The 15,784-nt window shown below is 42.7% G+C and overlaps 1 protein-coding gene across 2 annotated transcripts in view; it reads left to right on the top strand.

The window, feature by feature from the left end:
• Positions 1-4,773: 4,773 nt before the first annotated feature.
• SLC25A17 (solute carrier family 25 member 17) overlaps positions 4,774-15,784 on the top strand; it is a 48,047-nt gene continuing 37,036 nt past the window's right edge. For both annotated transcript variants that reach the window (XM_086402996.1, XM_086402995.1), the window contains exon 1: positions 4,774-4,925. In XM_086402996.1, coding sequence (XP_086259122.1) covers positions 4,872-4,925 — 54 coding nt within the window. In that variant the 5' untranslated portion in view covers positions 4,774-4,871. The remainder of the gene's footprint in view (positions 4,926-15,784) is intronic.

Genomic DNA, 15,784 nt, shown 5'->3' with positions numbered 1-15,784 from the left:
ATGCTGAAATACTTTAAAAAATGGGAAACAAAATGTTCATTTGAAGGGCACTGGTTAAGTGAGGAATGTCACATCATTGGTTGTGATGAAGTGTATTAGTCCACTTGTAACGGGCCCTATAGTTGAGTTGCTCAGTTGTATCTGACTCTGAGCCCATGGACTGCAGCACGCCAGGCTTCCCTGTCCATCACCACCTCCCGGAGCCTGCTCAGACTCATGTCCATCGAGTTGGCGATGTCATCCAACCAATAAGGGACTGAAAAAATTCGTTTTAAAACTGGTGCAGTGATTAAAATTAAATGTATAGCAATATTTATAACCAATAAAGTACACTTTTAAGTGAAGTGCATGCGTTAAGTAGGCAAACAGTTAATGATAGCCAATAAAATTAAATCGAAACTAAAGAAGGCATGTTGATTTGGCGAAAGCTTTAAAACTATGGCTTGTAAGTAGGTGGAACCAGGGTAGTGAAGAGATAAATAGCATAAATATGTATAAATACTATGAAAATCTAGATATCCTGTTATATAATAAGGATGTTCTTTAGTACACTCATCTCATTGGGACATTTTCAGGTTGTGTAACCTGACTACATGCAAGTGTAGAAATGAATAGGAAGGTGATCAGTTCTAAGTTCCTATTTTATTTTGTACTGATAATACAGGTGTGAACAGAAGGAGGCTAAAGATTTAATATACTGTTTCTATAGTGTGGGACTTAATGCTTGTATAGTTCAGGGAGCTCTCTTTTAAGAAAAGTAGTACATAATTAGGAATACTGAGATGTGAAATTATTTTTTGACAGCTGCTATGCAAAAGATTTCACAGAGATGGACATGCTGTCTGCATATCATACCGTACAAAGGGGAAATAAGAAAAATTGTGTTCAATTACTGCTATAAAAGGATTCATAAAGTGTGTTTATAAGTCCATATGCTACATAATGCAGTGTGTTCTTGAGAGAGCTTCCAAATTAAGTAGAAGTCCACAAGGGCTGAGTCCTCCGATTAACGGCGGACAAGGTTCTGTGTTCCAGTGCAGAATCCTACCTTCGTTTGACTTTCGGGCCTGGACCTTCATGTCATGACTCTAGGGAGTGGTGGGAGTATTCCTGGGAGAGATTCCTAAAACAGATCTAGCAATAACATGTTAATACGTATGAATAGGTATTCCTAAATCCAGCTATCTCCCCAACTTGCTTGTAACTTAGCTGTGGTCACTGTAGCAACACTTAAATGAGCATGCTTAGTCGGTCAGTCGTGTCTGACTCTGCGACCCTGTGGGCTGTAGCCTGCCTGTCTCTCTGTCCATGGGGATTCTCCAGGCAAGAGAACAGGAGTGGGTTGCCATGCCTTTCTCCAGGGGATCTTACCAACCCAGGGATGGAACCCAGGTCTCACATTGCAGGATTCTTTACTATCTGTGCCACCAGTGAAGCCCCAGAGTTACAAAGGGATCTTAACCAGTAGCAATTGAAATACTTTCAAATTTTGTGAAAACAGGACCAGGTAAACACTGTTAGGGCCCTCTCCTGGGAGTAAATGTGATAAAAGGCGTAAAACATTGGGCCTCTGGCTGTAATAAGCAGTCAGTTCAGTTCAGTCGCTCTGTCGCGTCTCTCTGCGACCCCATGGACTGCAGCACGCCAGGCTTCTCTGTCCATCGCCAACTCCCAGAGCCTACTCAAACTCATGTCCATCGCGTCAGTGATGCCACCCAACCATCTCATCCTCTGTCGTTCCCTTCTCCCGCGTTCAATCTTTCCCAGCATCAGGGTCTTTTCAAAGGAGTCAGCTCTTCGCATCAGGTGGCCTAAGTATTGGAGTTTCAGCTTCAACATGAGTCCTTCCAATGAATATTCAGGACTGATTTCCTTTAGGATTGACTGGCTGGGTCTCCTTGCAGTCCAAGGGACTCTCAAGAGTCTTCTTCAACACCACAGTTCAAAAGCACCAATTCTAAGGCACTCAGCTTTTTTTATAGTTCAACTCTCACATCCATACATGACTACTGGAAAAACCGTAGCTTTGACTACACAGACCTTTGTTGGTAAAGTAATGTCTCTGCTTTTTAATATGCTATCTAGGTTGGTCATAGCTTTTCTTCCAAGGAGCAAGCATCTTTTTTTTTTTTTTTTGCATCTTTTAATTTCATTGCTGCAGTCACCATCAGCACTGATTTTGGAGCCCAAACAATAAAATCTGTTTCCATTGTTTTTCCATCTACTTGGCATGAAGTGATGGGACCAGATGCCATAATCTTAGTTTTCTGAATGTTGAGCTTTAAGCCAACTTTTCATTTTCATCAAGAGGCTCTTTAGCTCTTCACTTTCTGCCATAAGGGTGGTGTCATCTGCATATCTGAGGTTATTGATATTTTTCCCGGCAATCTTGATTCCAGCTTGTGCTTCTTCCAGTCCAGCATTTCTCATGATGTACTACTCTGCATATAAGTTAAATAAGCAGGGTGACAATATACAGCCTGGACATACTCCTTTCCCAATTTGGAACCAGTCTGTTGTTCATGTCCAGTTCTAACTGTTGCTTCTTGGCCTGCATACAGATTTCTCAGGAGGCAGAAAAGGTGGTCTGGTATTTCCATCTCTTTAAGGATTTTCCACAGTTTGCTGTGATCCACACAGTCAAAGGCTTTGGCATAGTCAATAAAGCAGAAATAGATGTTTTTTGGAACTCTGTTGCTTTTTTGATGATCCAGCGGATGTTGGCAATTTGATCTCTGGTTCCTCTGCCTTTTCTAAATTCAGCTTGAACATCTGGAAGCTCATGGTTCATGTACTATAGAAGCCTGGCTTGGATAATTTTGAGCATTACTTTGCTACTGTATGAGATGAGTGCAATTGTGTGGTAGTTTGAACATTCTTTGGCATTGCCTTTCTTTGGGATTGGAATGAAAACTGACCTTTTCCAGTCCTGTGGGCACTGCTGAGTTTTCCAAATTGGCTGATACATTGAGTGTAGCACTTTCACAGCATCATCTTTTAGGATTTGAAATAGCTCAACTGGAATTCCATCACCTCCACTGGCTTTGTTCGTAGTGATTCCAGGATGTTTGGCTCTAGGTGAGTGATCACACCATCGTGGTTATCTGGGTCATGAAGATCTTTTTTGTACAGTTCTGTGTATTCTTGCCACCTCTTCTTAATATCTTCTGCTTCTGTTAGGTCCATACCATTTCTGTCCTTTATTGTGCCCATCTTTGCATGAAATGTTCCCTTGGTATCTCTAATATTCTTGTAGCGATGTCTAGTCTTTCCCATTTTATTGTTTTCCTCTATTTCTTTGCATTGATCACTGAGGAAGGCTTTCTTCTTTCTCCTTGCTATTCTTTGGAACTCTGCATTCAAATAGGAGTATCTTTGCTTTTCTTCTCTGCCTTTAGCTTCTCTTCTTTTCTTAGCTATTTGTAAGGCTTCGTGAGACAACCATTTTGCCTTTTTGCATTTCTTTTTCTTGGGGATGGTCTTGATCACTGCCTCCTGTACAGTGTTATGAACCTCCATCCATAGTTTTTCAGGCACTCTATCAGATCTAATCCCTTGAATCTATTTGTCACTTCCACTGTATAATTGTAAGGGATTTTATTTAGGTCATACCTGAATGGTCTAGTGGTTTTCTCTGCTTTCTTCAATTTCAGTCTGAATTTGGCAATAAGGAGTTAATGATCTGAGCCACAGTCAGCTCCTGGTCTTGTTTTTGCTGACTGCGTAGAGCTGCTCCATCTTTGGCTGCAAAGAATATAATCAATCTGATTTCCGTATTGACAATCTGGTGATGTCCATATGTAGAGTCTTCTCTTTTTTTGTTGGAAGAGGGTGTTTGCTATCACTTGTGCATTCTCTTGGCAAAACTGTTAGCCTTTGACCTGCTTCATTTTGTACTCCTAGGCCAAATTTGCCCGTTACTCCAAGTAGCTCTTGACTTCCTACTTTTGCATTCCAGTCAAGGACTATCAATCACAAGGGTATTATGAAAGTAAACTTGATGGTTCTGAAACTGGCAGAGACCCATGACGATGGTACCTAAGTGACTGAAGTTGAAGTCCTGAAACCTGGTGTCACAGTATGTTGTGGGTGAGCGGTAGAATGTGGTTTTTCTAATTTTGTGTAGTTTGTTTTCACTTAGCAATATGGAATTTTCTTCGGTATTTTTTTTTCTTCAGTATTTTCTAAAGTACGTTTAAATTTACATAAATTAACTTTTGTAATCCTAGCAGTATTAACACTGTCGTTTCACAAAGGAGGAAACCAATAGGTTAAAATTTTTTTACGAGGTGCCAACTAGTTTGTTCCCACCTCCATCTGATCATTTTGATTTCCTGAAGCTCAAGTTCTCTTCCCACCAGGGTTTTTCAGAGGGGAGAACATTGCCCAATCAACATGTATGTCTTCTTGACGAAAATGTGACTAAAAATACTAGCTAGAGAAAATATGAGTAAAGTCTTAGAGAAACAGGAAGATGAGACCCCATCTTGCTTGTCTCCAGCTAGTCTTACGAAGAGATGTGGAGGAAAAAAAAGGTTTTCTTAAGTCCCCAGTGTTGGAGTAGGTGTAAAGCACCACCGGGCAGATCGCGACAACGCGAGGAAACAACAGTTGACTTCCCGGGTGCCGAGTTTCCGCGAGACCCAACGCTCCACGTGAACGCCGCAGCACCACTCTGCCCCGCCCCGCGCCAGCGCCGGGCCAGGAGACGCGGGCGCCCTGCGACCCGGAAATGGTTGTTCTGGAGGAGGCGGGCCTAAGGGGGTGGAGCTTGTGACTCTCCTGCCCGGTACTCTGGCGCAAGTTTCGCCAGTCGATTTGGCTTCAGCTTCTGCTGGGAAACTGCAGCCGGGTGTGCAGGAACCGCACTTATGTCTTCCGTGCTGTCCTACGAAAGCCTGGTCCACGCCGTGGCGGGAGCCGTGGTGAGGCGGGGTCTTCATGCCCGGGCCACTGCGGGGTGTGGGGCTTCTCTGAGGCCAGACCAGGCTTTGGCTGGGGGAAGGGGATGACAAGGCGATCGTGTCGTGACTGGGGCGTAGAGGAATGGGGCATAAGCTAAATGTTGCTGGGAGAATTTGGTGTAAAGGCCGACACCCTCTCCGCTCCTGGCTACAGTATCTGGGATGTGTGTGTGTGTGGCGGGGGCGGGGTGAAGTGTTTGTCCCACACACCCACAAGGAGGAAGGTATTGTTGTTCTCTTTGCCATCTGAAATTTAAAGGGCAGTCGTCCTCCTGTCCCACCCCACTGGGCGCACAAACTTTGACTGGACCAGAGGAAAACCTAGGTGTGAAGCTGTGTTGCTTAATCACATTCTTAACCAAACAGTCTCTTTTCACACACTAAACTGCAGGTGAGAGGCAGAACCCAGGAGGGATACATACCTCTGGCCAATATTGTTGGCAGGAGAAGATACCATTTTTTTTTTTAAGTCAAGAGCAAAGTTGCTTTTACTGCAGGTGTGGTTTACTATGAGGAATGCTCTTGGTTCTTGAGCTTCTGGATGTCTCACTTCCATTTGACACCACTCTTTTGGTTCAGTACCTTCCTCTCTGGTTCTCATCCTGGTTCTCATTCTGGCTCTCTGCTTTCCTACATCCTTCTCTAGCTATGCACCTGATATCACTGGGACTTCAGAGGCATATAACTGGCTGAATCCTCTCCTCTTCAGTTCAGTTCAGTCGCTCAGTCGTGTCCGACTCTTTGCGACCCCATGAATCGCAGCAGGCCAGGCCTCCCTGTCCATCACCAACTCCCAGAATTTACTCAAACTCACGTCCATCGAGTCGGTGATGCCATCCAGCCATCTCATCCTCTGTCGTCCCCTTCTCCTCCTGCCCCCAACCCCTCCCAGCATCAGGGTCCTTTCCAATGAGTCAACTCTTCCCATGAGGTGGCCAAAGTACTGGAGTTTCAGCTTTAGCATCCGTCCTTCCAATGAACACCCAGGACTGATCTCCTTTAGAATGGACTGGTTGGATCTCCTTGCAGTCCAAGGGACTCTCAAGCGTCTTCTCCAACACCACAGTTCAAAAGCATCGGAGCTCATGTTCTGTGCAGACTAATGGAGGCTGAGCCCCAACTCCATCCTTGTTAGATAAGTGGCCTAAAAACTTTACTTTCCTAATCTTTAAATGGAGGCATTGACACCTACCTCACAGAGTTGTTATGTGAATTAGATGACACAGTAGTTGATGGAAGTGCCTGATTTAGGAGTCCTAGTTCGCTCAGACCAGAAGAGCCTTTCAGCCAGAGTAAAGGCGCTGAAATGGAAGCTTGCTTGATATACCCTAGGATAGGCCTGGAGACCTTTGGAGTGGAGAAGCAAAGGGGGGCAAACAGGTTTCAGGAGACCAAATTGTGTGCGAATTTTAACCCTGAGTGTGAAAGGCAGCTGGCTAGCTGTTAGAGCAAGTTATTTTGAGCATGCAGCAACTTGCTTACATTTTAAACATGATCACCATGGCTGCTCTGTTGGCAGTAGACTGTAAGGGAACAAGGGTGAAGGCACGGAAACCATCAGCCCGCCAGGATGGTAGCAGTGGAGGTGGTGAGAAGAGCTCATTCACCTGGAATGTATTTCTAAGATAGAGCTACCAGGGTTTTGATGGTAGATTGGATGTGGGATGTAATAGAATAAGAGCTGGTTGACTCCCAAGTGTTTTGGCCTTGAGCAACTGGAAGGATTGTATTTCCATTTACTGAGATGGTGAAGACTATAAAGGAGCAGCTTCTGGGGGAAAGATGAGAATGGTTTTGGGTTTTATTTTTATTTATTTTTACTTCTTGGCCATGCCACTCAGCATGCAGGACCTTAGTTCCGGGGCTCGGGATTGAGCCTGTACACCCTGCATTGGAAACTCAAGTCTTAACCACTGGACCACCAGGGAAATCCCTGGGTTTGGTTTTTGATAGTTAAGTTCGAAATGCCAAAGAGTAGTCATGAGACTAGATGAGCTCACCAAAGAAATGAGTTTTGTGAATGGAGGAGAAAAGTCTCAAAGGATTAGCCTGGAAGCAATGAGAGGACTAACAAAGGAGAGTTGGAGAAGGCAATGGCACCCCACTCCAGTACTCTTGCCTGGAAAATCCTATGGACGGAGGAGCCTGGTAGGCTGCAGTCCATGGGGTCGCAAAGAGTCAGACACGACTTAGCGACTTCACTTTCACTTTTCACTTTCATGCATTGGAGAAGGAAATGGCAACCCACTCCAGTGTTCTATGCCTGGAGAATCCCAGGGGCGGTGGAGCCTGGTGGGCTGCCGTCTATGGGGTTGCACAGAGTCAGGCACGACTGAAGCGACTTAGCAGCAGCAGCAGCAGCAGCAAAGGAGACTAAGGAAAGGCTGCATTGGGTAGGAGGTGAACTATTAATAAGAGAATGTGGTGTTCTGAGAGTTGCACACAGGAGGGTATAGACCAACTGGGTCAGATGCTGCCTATGAGTCAAATAAGATGAGGACTGAGGATTGACCGTTGGATTTATCAATGTGTTTATCAACATGATAAATCCAGTGGTGAACTGAGAAGACTTGTTTTGGTGGATTTGTAGGGTGAATAGTGGCAGTGCATCAAAGAGAGAATGAGATTGGGAAGATGGGAAATGTTTCTTCTCCTTTCTTTTTCTTAATAAATAGCATTCATTCAGCATCTTTATTGAGAGCTTTGTATGTGCCATGCACCGATTTAGGTGCTAGAAATAGAGTGGAGAACAAAAGTTTTTTTCTTTACAAAGTTTGCTTTCTAGTGGGGAAGTCAAGACAATAATTGACTAAGTCAAAAAACAGATTTTATGTAGTGTTAAGTTTTATGAGAGAAATAAAATAAGAGTTAACAAACTTTTTCTTTAAGGAGGCAGCTGGTAAATAATTTAGGCGTATGGTCTCTGGCAAAGCTACTCAACCCTGCCAAGATGGTTTGAAAGCAGTCATTGACAGTAATGGACGGAGCGGTGTTCTGATGAAGTCTTAGTTTACAAAGCCAGTCATTGCATAGACTTGACTCTTGCAGCTAGTTTTCTGAGTTCTGCTGTAGGCAGTAATTAGGGGTAGAGATGATATAGCTTATTTTAACCTGCAAAGGCATTTCTTTTTTTTTCTGTCTCGTTTCCTATTTTCCTCGTGTTAACAATTCTGCTTGAAATTAAGCACCTGAAATTTTCAATGGTTTTTCTTTCTCCCATAAGCTATGTTAGATTATCTACTAGATATACTTTTGTAAGAATAATTTCTTTTCCTCTTGCTTCCTGGAACCTGTTAGAATGAGAAATTGAATTGTGTTTTGTTGCTTTATTGAATATCAGGCTGAGAGTGGTTCTCTTAACTCTTTGCAAATTTCTGTTTTAAGGATAAACTTCACAACATGGACCTACTTTCTTCTAATTGCTACCAAAGGAAAACAGTTTCACCACAAAATGTCACTACATTTGATGAGAAAAATGGCATTACTTTTAATGTATAGTACTGTGGTTTGATTGACTCATGTTTAGTTAAATGCCTTGGCCATACAAAGTTTTGAGATGATCCAGGAGAGCATAGGGGTTAGGAGCACTTGAGTGCCTGAGTGCCTGACTTGAGCAAGGCAGCCTGTATCAGAAATGCTGGCAGTTTCCCTCACCAGCTTTTTGTCTTTGATATAAACTGGTGTAATTACTTGTTGCTTCTCCCCGAAAGATTGTTAGGTCATTGTTTAAGATGTTGATTTACAGCCTTTTTGAGTGGACATGTTTCATGTTTGCTTAGTCACTTTTTTCCAGGTTCTATGCTTTCTCACCTCAAGTGTGGTGTATGCGCATACACATAATACTGTGAAAGTTAAACAGATTAGTGATTTGGAGTGCTTTATGGTACATTTTGGTATAATTGCAGATAATCTCAAGTATTTGAGAACCAGAATTGTGCTGTTTCAGGAGAATGCTTTATGGCTAGTCGATGACTGTTGCCTGATACAATTAATGGCCTCATATGTAAATAATTCTCAAAATTTTGAGTATAACTGGATTTATAATTGTATATTTTTGGTTCTCATATTAGCTTCTGAAGGTAGACTTTATTTGAAGAAATGTACATTTGTAATTAAAAAGAGATTTTATTAGTCTAGAATTTGAAAAGTGAGATTGGTTGGAATTGTCTAGGGGGTTTAGATGCTGAAACAGACATTGGGATTGTAATGATGATAATTAATTGGTAGCTTTCAAGAGACTTCTTTTTCCCTATTGTTTATTTAAAATAAAAAAATTAATTGCATAATTTGTTTTAAAAGAATTACATTTCATTGAATAAATGCTGATGGTTAAAGAATTCAAGTCTTATAGAAATATGAAAGTTTTCCTTTGTTCTTCCTTTTACCTTTTATTGTTCTGTGACTCAAAGCTCAGACAGAGCCATCCTTAGAACTGTGTAAGAAAGCTTATTCAGAGCACTTTTCACCAGTTGGTATCAAAAGAGAAAATTAAGCACAACTGTCTGACTCCTGGGCTTGTGAGGTAGCACGAGTGGTAAAGAACCTGCCTGCCCATGCAGGAGGTGTAAGAGAAGCAGGTTCAATCCCTGGGTCGGGAAGATCTCCTGGAGGAGGGATGGCAACCCACTCCAGTATTATTGCCTGGAGAATCCAGTGGACAGAGGAGCCTGATGGGCTACAGTCCATACGGTTGCAAAGAGTCGGACATGACTGAAGCAACAGGCACATCTGACTCTTACATACTTAACATTAAGTGGACTTTTTACCTTGTAGGCTCACTACCTGCCTTTTAGAAATAGAAACCAAGCAGAACTTGTTGATTTTCTGTCCAAGGCCTCTGGATATGAAGGTCATGGGAAAGTCTCTGTCCTCGGGAAGCTCTTCTTAGGTGTGTAGTGGTGGTGTATAGTCAACGCTATGGTTTTTCCACTGGTCACGTATGGATGTGAGAGTTGAACCTTAAAGAAGGCTGAGGGCCGAAGAATTGATGCTTTTGAACTGTGGTGCTGGAGAAGACTCTTGAGAGTCCCTTGGACTGCAAGGAGATCCAACCAGTCCATCCTAAAGGAAATCAGTCCTGAATATTCGTTGAAAGGACTGATACTGAAGCTGAAGTGCCAATACTTTGGCCACCTGTTGCGAAGAAATGACTCATTAGAGACAACCCTGATGCTGGGAAAGATTGAAGGCAGGAGGAGAAGGGGGCGACAGAGGATGAGATGGCTGGATGGCATCACCGACTCTATGGACATGAGTTTGAGCAAGCTCTGTGAGTTGGTGATAGACAGGGAAACCTGGTGTGCTGCAGTTCGTGGGGTCGCAAAGAGTCAGACACGACTGAACGACTCAACTGAACTAAATTGTAGGTTTGGGGAAGGTTGTACAGTTCAGTTGCTCAAGGTATCTTATCTACCACCTCAAGGTATCTTATCTACCACCAAGATAAGACCTTGGTGGTACCTAGGAAGAGGTGGTGGGTTGCCCCTGTGAAGGTGATGGGAAGCCCCCAAGGCTGACGTATTACCAAGATTGTGCACAGTGGAAAGAGGTAAAAAAAATCAGCCCACCCACAGGAAAAGAGAATGTTGCTGTGTGGCCCAAAACATGAGATATCCACTATATCATGTTGTTAAAAAGACTTCAGAAATCATTGGCTTTTTAAAAAAAAATATTCTTGTCATATGAGTATTCCATGCTGCTGCTGCTAAGTCACTTCAGTCGTGTCCGACTCTGTGCAACCCCATAGACGGCAGCCCACCAGGCTCCCCCATCTCTGGGATTTTGCAGTCAAGAACACTGGAGTGGGTTGCCATTTCCTTCTCCAATGCGTGAAAGTGAAGTTGCTCAGTCGTGTCCGACTCTGTGCGACCCCATAGACGGCAGCCCACCAGGCTCCTCTGTCCATGGGATTTTCCAGGCAAGAGTACTGGAGTGGGTGAGTATTCCATAATTTATGAATATTTCGCATTGTTTCTGACTTTTCACTGTGGTAAATATTTAGTACAAATGTTAATGTGACCTCACGCCACCGCGTTATGAAGGAACTATGGGATTATTTGGTTACGATTTGGAGGAAGACACGACTATCTGTGTCATCTTGGGTCGTTCATGTTTTCTTTTTGAACTTGAGTTTTCTGAGCTATAAAATGGAAACTTTGCTTACTGGGTCCTCCCGAGAAGTCAGTGTGGTAACACTTGTGGAGTACCTATCTCAATACCTGTGATAGTGTGGTAAACCCATACTCATTCGTTTCTTTATCAGATGTATTCTTGAAAATGCAGCATTTGGCCGATTTTAGAAATTCAGTGGAATTAAAATTTTCTCTCATCTTATGTGGTCAGCTCTGTCCATTCACTTGTGACAGATGACCTCGCCTTTTGCTCTAGATAAAATAGTGGCTACTTGGGATGAGCTTTCTAACATTTCCATTTTTTCTAATTACAGAATCAGCTACAGTTGTCCTCAGTATTTCCTCCATTGTGCTAATCTCAGGAAAGACGGATGAGGCTGGATTCTGCTACCTTTGATCTTGATCCTCCCCTCTTACATTACCCACAGTTATCTTTTGGGACTTTGCTCCATTCATTTTTCCTTCTTTCCTGTAACTTTAACCTTTTCCCAGTGTTTTTCCCTTCAGCTCTGTCCTGTAATGTAACCACACTGATCTGGTTGAGAAACTGCCCTCTTAGGTGCTGCTCATTTTCCTTCCTTTGATGCTAAGTTTATTTAATGACTAGTCTGTACTCACTGCCTTCCCTCCTCATCCTATTCTGATCACTGGACCTGCTGTCCCACAGACCAACACTGACTTCCAAATGGCTTAGTCTCCTGACTGTTTTTCATTTTTATTTAACTCAGCTTTGTAGTATTTCACACTATTGACCCTCCTACCTTCTTAAAGCTCCTTCTGAAAGAGCTGTATTTTTTTAATGAATTTACTGAGTAACAATTGCTCTTTTGGAAGGAATGTAAGTCAGATCAGATCAGTCACTCAGTCGTGTCCGATTCTTTGCGACCCCATGAATCGCAGCACGCCAGGCCTCCCTGTCCATCACCAACTCCTGGAGTTCACTCAGACTCACATCCATCGAGTCAGCGATGCCATCCAGCCATCTCATCCTCTGTCATCCCCTTCTCCTCCTGCCCCCAATCCCTCCCAGCATCAGAGTCTTTTCCAATGAGTCAACTCTTCCCATGAGGTAGCCAAAGTACTGGAGTTTCAGCTTTAGCATCATTCCTTCCAAAGAAATCCCATTGCTAATTTTAGGGCCCTGATTAATATTGAGCCCTACTGCTAAAAAATGCTATAAAAAGTACATACAGAGAGCAGCATTTCTTGAGTGCCAGCTGTGTGCCTAGTATGATATTGGGTCTTTCCATAAGTTAATTCTTACCTCTTACAGCAGCCCCCACAGTTTTTATTGGTCCCCAGATTACAAATGAGGAAATCGAGGCATGGAGATTTGAAGTAATTTATGTGTGTACTCTAGCTGGCACTTGAACCTCAGTTTATTTTGTTCCAAAGCCCATGCTCCTTCTGACACTCAGGTATGTTTAAGCCTTCTGTTTACCTTGTATATTTGTGTTATCAGTGTGAGGGTTAGCTTGATTGTTGTATCAGGGGAAAGACTTATATTAACTCTGGTTAGGTGAAGAACATTTTTTAATATGAAAGCCACAAGTGGCTTTCATCTTTGGAATTTCCTTAGCTCGAGATCTACCACTGACAGTGTATTTTAGTTGTTTTTCTTTTTAAAATAATCCTTCTGTCCAGTAATGCCGTGTACTGTATTAGAAGATGCTGTACACTGGTTTCAGGGGTGCTGCTCTGACTCAACCACTATTTCCGGAGTCCTGGAAATTTGCTTTGGAACTAGCATTGCATTGAGGGGGTCGGGGGATTGTTTTTCATCCTTCAGGAGAGAATTAGCATTTTGGAAATGGTTGAATTTGGTTGGTCGGCCAACCCAAACATCATTGTTTGTGCTGAAAGGGCACGATACTCTGCTTCTGTGTTTATATGTGCCCCTGTCTTGGTATTTCCAGAAGATTGTACATGCTTAGGAAGCCAAGCCTTGACCAGGCTCACCCCACTGTTTCCTTCTGACTTTGTGGTGTTAAGTACCTCACTTCAACTCCATGTGTGTTTGTGTCATTCAAATTAAAAGGTAGACTGGATATTTATTGACCTTTTACAGGAGAGACATAGCCCAGAAAATGAATAAACTATCTGTTTTGGACATATAACCTGAAACGTAGATATTGATACATTATTAAGGAATCCAGGTGCTGACGATGGGATCGTTCACAATAGAGAGAACCAGAAATGCCCAAGAACTTAGGCAAAAAGCGATCTGTATGACTCTGCTTGCCATTTTTATCTCTGGCTGTGATTTGTCTCCTATCTGCAGTATGGTGTTGCCAACTGCCTAAAGGTTTTGTTTTCTGTTTAGTCATTAATTAATTAGTTAAAAGTTCCTGTCCATAGTCTTAATAAGGAAGATAAACTCATTAACAACTAGATACCATACAGTGCTGCAGCTGCTGCTGCCGCTGCCAAGTCGCTTCAGTCGTGTCCGCCTCTGTGCGACTCCATAGACGGCAGCCCACCAGGCTCCCCCGTCAGTGACTGGGATATATAATAAGTCCCCTTCATATGAATCTTCAACTTGAGAGCTTTCAGAGATGCAGATACGCGTTCCATCACAGTCAGGTGTGAGTGAAATGGCAGCTTGCCCTCCGTCTCCTGTTGCTGACAATCCTTCAGCTCTGCGTCTCCCACCCCTCCCTCCCCTAGCCAGTAACTCTTTGCTTGTTCACTCAGTGCCAGACCCTGCATGCCAGCCGTCCTACTGTCCTGCTGTCCTTTTCAAGGTCCTGTACTATAAGGTTAAAAGTGTTTTCTTTATTTTTTGTGTTTTTATGTATATTTGCGTGACCAGTATTATAAACCTATTACAGAACGGTACTATAGAGCCGATGGTGTTAGTTGGGTGCCTAGGCTAACTTTGTTGAATTAATGAACAAATTGGACTTAAGAACTCACCCTTGGAACAGAGCTCGTTCGTATGTAGTGGATTTACTGTGGTAGAATTTTGTACCTGGAATATATAATACTGCTCGAACTCAAGTGAGAGGGTATTTAATTTTTCATCATCTGAAATTCACTGTGCCCAAGACTGAACTACTAATTCTTAAAACTATATCATTTTCATTTTCTATTTCCTGTCAATTTTCTATTTTCTATTTCTGTTTTCCTCTTTTCATTTACCTATTTCTGTCAGTGGTATCTTCATTTCTCTGCCTCTCCCATCTCTCTTGCGATCCACATCCAATAAATAAGCAGATACTATTGAATCTTCTATAGTTCTCCTGGCAGACATTCCTTCTCTATTTTCCTAGCCACCACTCAAAGTGATTCAAGGCCTTATTATTTTAAATCAGATGTATTGTTACTTTGCTAAAGCAGTATTAGTATTTGTGCTCTGGTCTTTCTGGTTGAAACTCTTGAGGCTGTGTGGATGGCCCCTTATAATGCCTCTGGTATGTCTTTTAATCAGATACTTGTGTACCAAGAGCCTAACTTCAGATTCTGGGTTTTTTCCTCCCTGATTTTGTCATTGTCCTCATTTTCATATTTGGGATACAGTGGTAGTTATTTTATGTTTGCTCTGATTTACTTTTGCTTGGTATTTTTTACTGTATAAAATTTTGTAAATTTTTTGGAGCAGGGGAATTAAGTTAAGAATGAATTTCTAGTTCACTTGTTAAATATCCAAGGAACATAGAAGAGAGGTGGTGGATGCTTAGGGGTAATAGATTCAAAATGTGAACATATATGTTTGGGAATTAAACACATTATTGAATGATCTGTGGGTTAAAGAAGAAATCAAATGGAAATAAAAAAGCATTTAAAACTGAGTGATAGGGAATTTCTGGTGGTCCAGTGGTTAGGACTCTGTGCTTTCACTGCGGAGGGAATAGGCTCAATCCCTGGTTGAGGAACTGAGATCCCACAAGCTGTGAGGTGCAACCATACACGCACAAAAAAGACTGCCTAAAATTACTCAGTGCAGATCAGATCAGATCAGATCAGTCGCTCAGTCATGTTGGACTCTGCGACCCCATGAATTGCAGCATGCCAGGCCTCCCTGTCCATCACCAATTCCCGGAGTTCACTGAGACTCATGTCCATCGAGTTGGTGATGCCATCCAGCCATCTCATCCTCTGTCGTCCCCTTCTCCTCTTGCCCCCAATCCCTCCCAGCATCAGAGTCTTTTCCACTGAGTCAACTCTTCGCATGAGGGGGCCAGAGTACTGGAGTTTCGGCTTTAGCATCATTCCTTCCAAAGAAATCCCAGGGCTGATCTCCTTCAGAATGGACTGGTTGGATCTCCTTGCAGTCCAAGGGACTCTCAAGAGTCTTCTCCAACACCACAGTTCAAAAGCATCAATTCTTCGGCGCTCAGCCTTCTTCACAGTCCAACTCTCACATCCATACATGACCACAAACAACTGATAGCTCTGGTGGCGCATGCTAAAACTTGTAGCTACGCTAAAAACAAGTCATTGAAAAAAATCCCTAAGTGGGAAGACATCCTCTGAATAAGTGGGTTGGAAAACATTATTCTTAAGGTGGCAGTGCTTCCTAAGAGGATCTGCCAGATTTGGCATACTCCATATCAAAATTCCAATTTGCTTTTTTGCAGAAATTGACAAGATGATCCTAAAGTTTATATGAAAACTCAAGGGATCCAGAGTAGCCAAAATAATCTTGGGGAAGAAAAATTTGGAGGACTCTTAGAATCCTAATTTCAA

This window comes from Bos grunniens, chromosome 5 (genome assembly GCF_055505025.1).
Source record: "Bos grunniens cultivar Pamir isolate PY7600 chromosome 5, Bosgru_T2T1.0, whole genome shotgun sequence".
Taxonomy (NCBI): Eukaryota; Metazoa; Chordata; class Mammalia; order Artiodactyla; family Bovidae; genus Bos; species Bos grunniens.
This window is presented reverse-complemented; position numbering and strand designations above follow the sequence as displayed.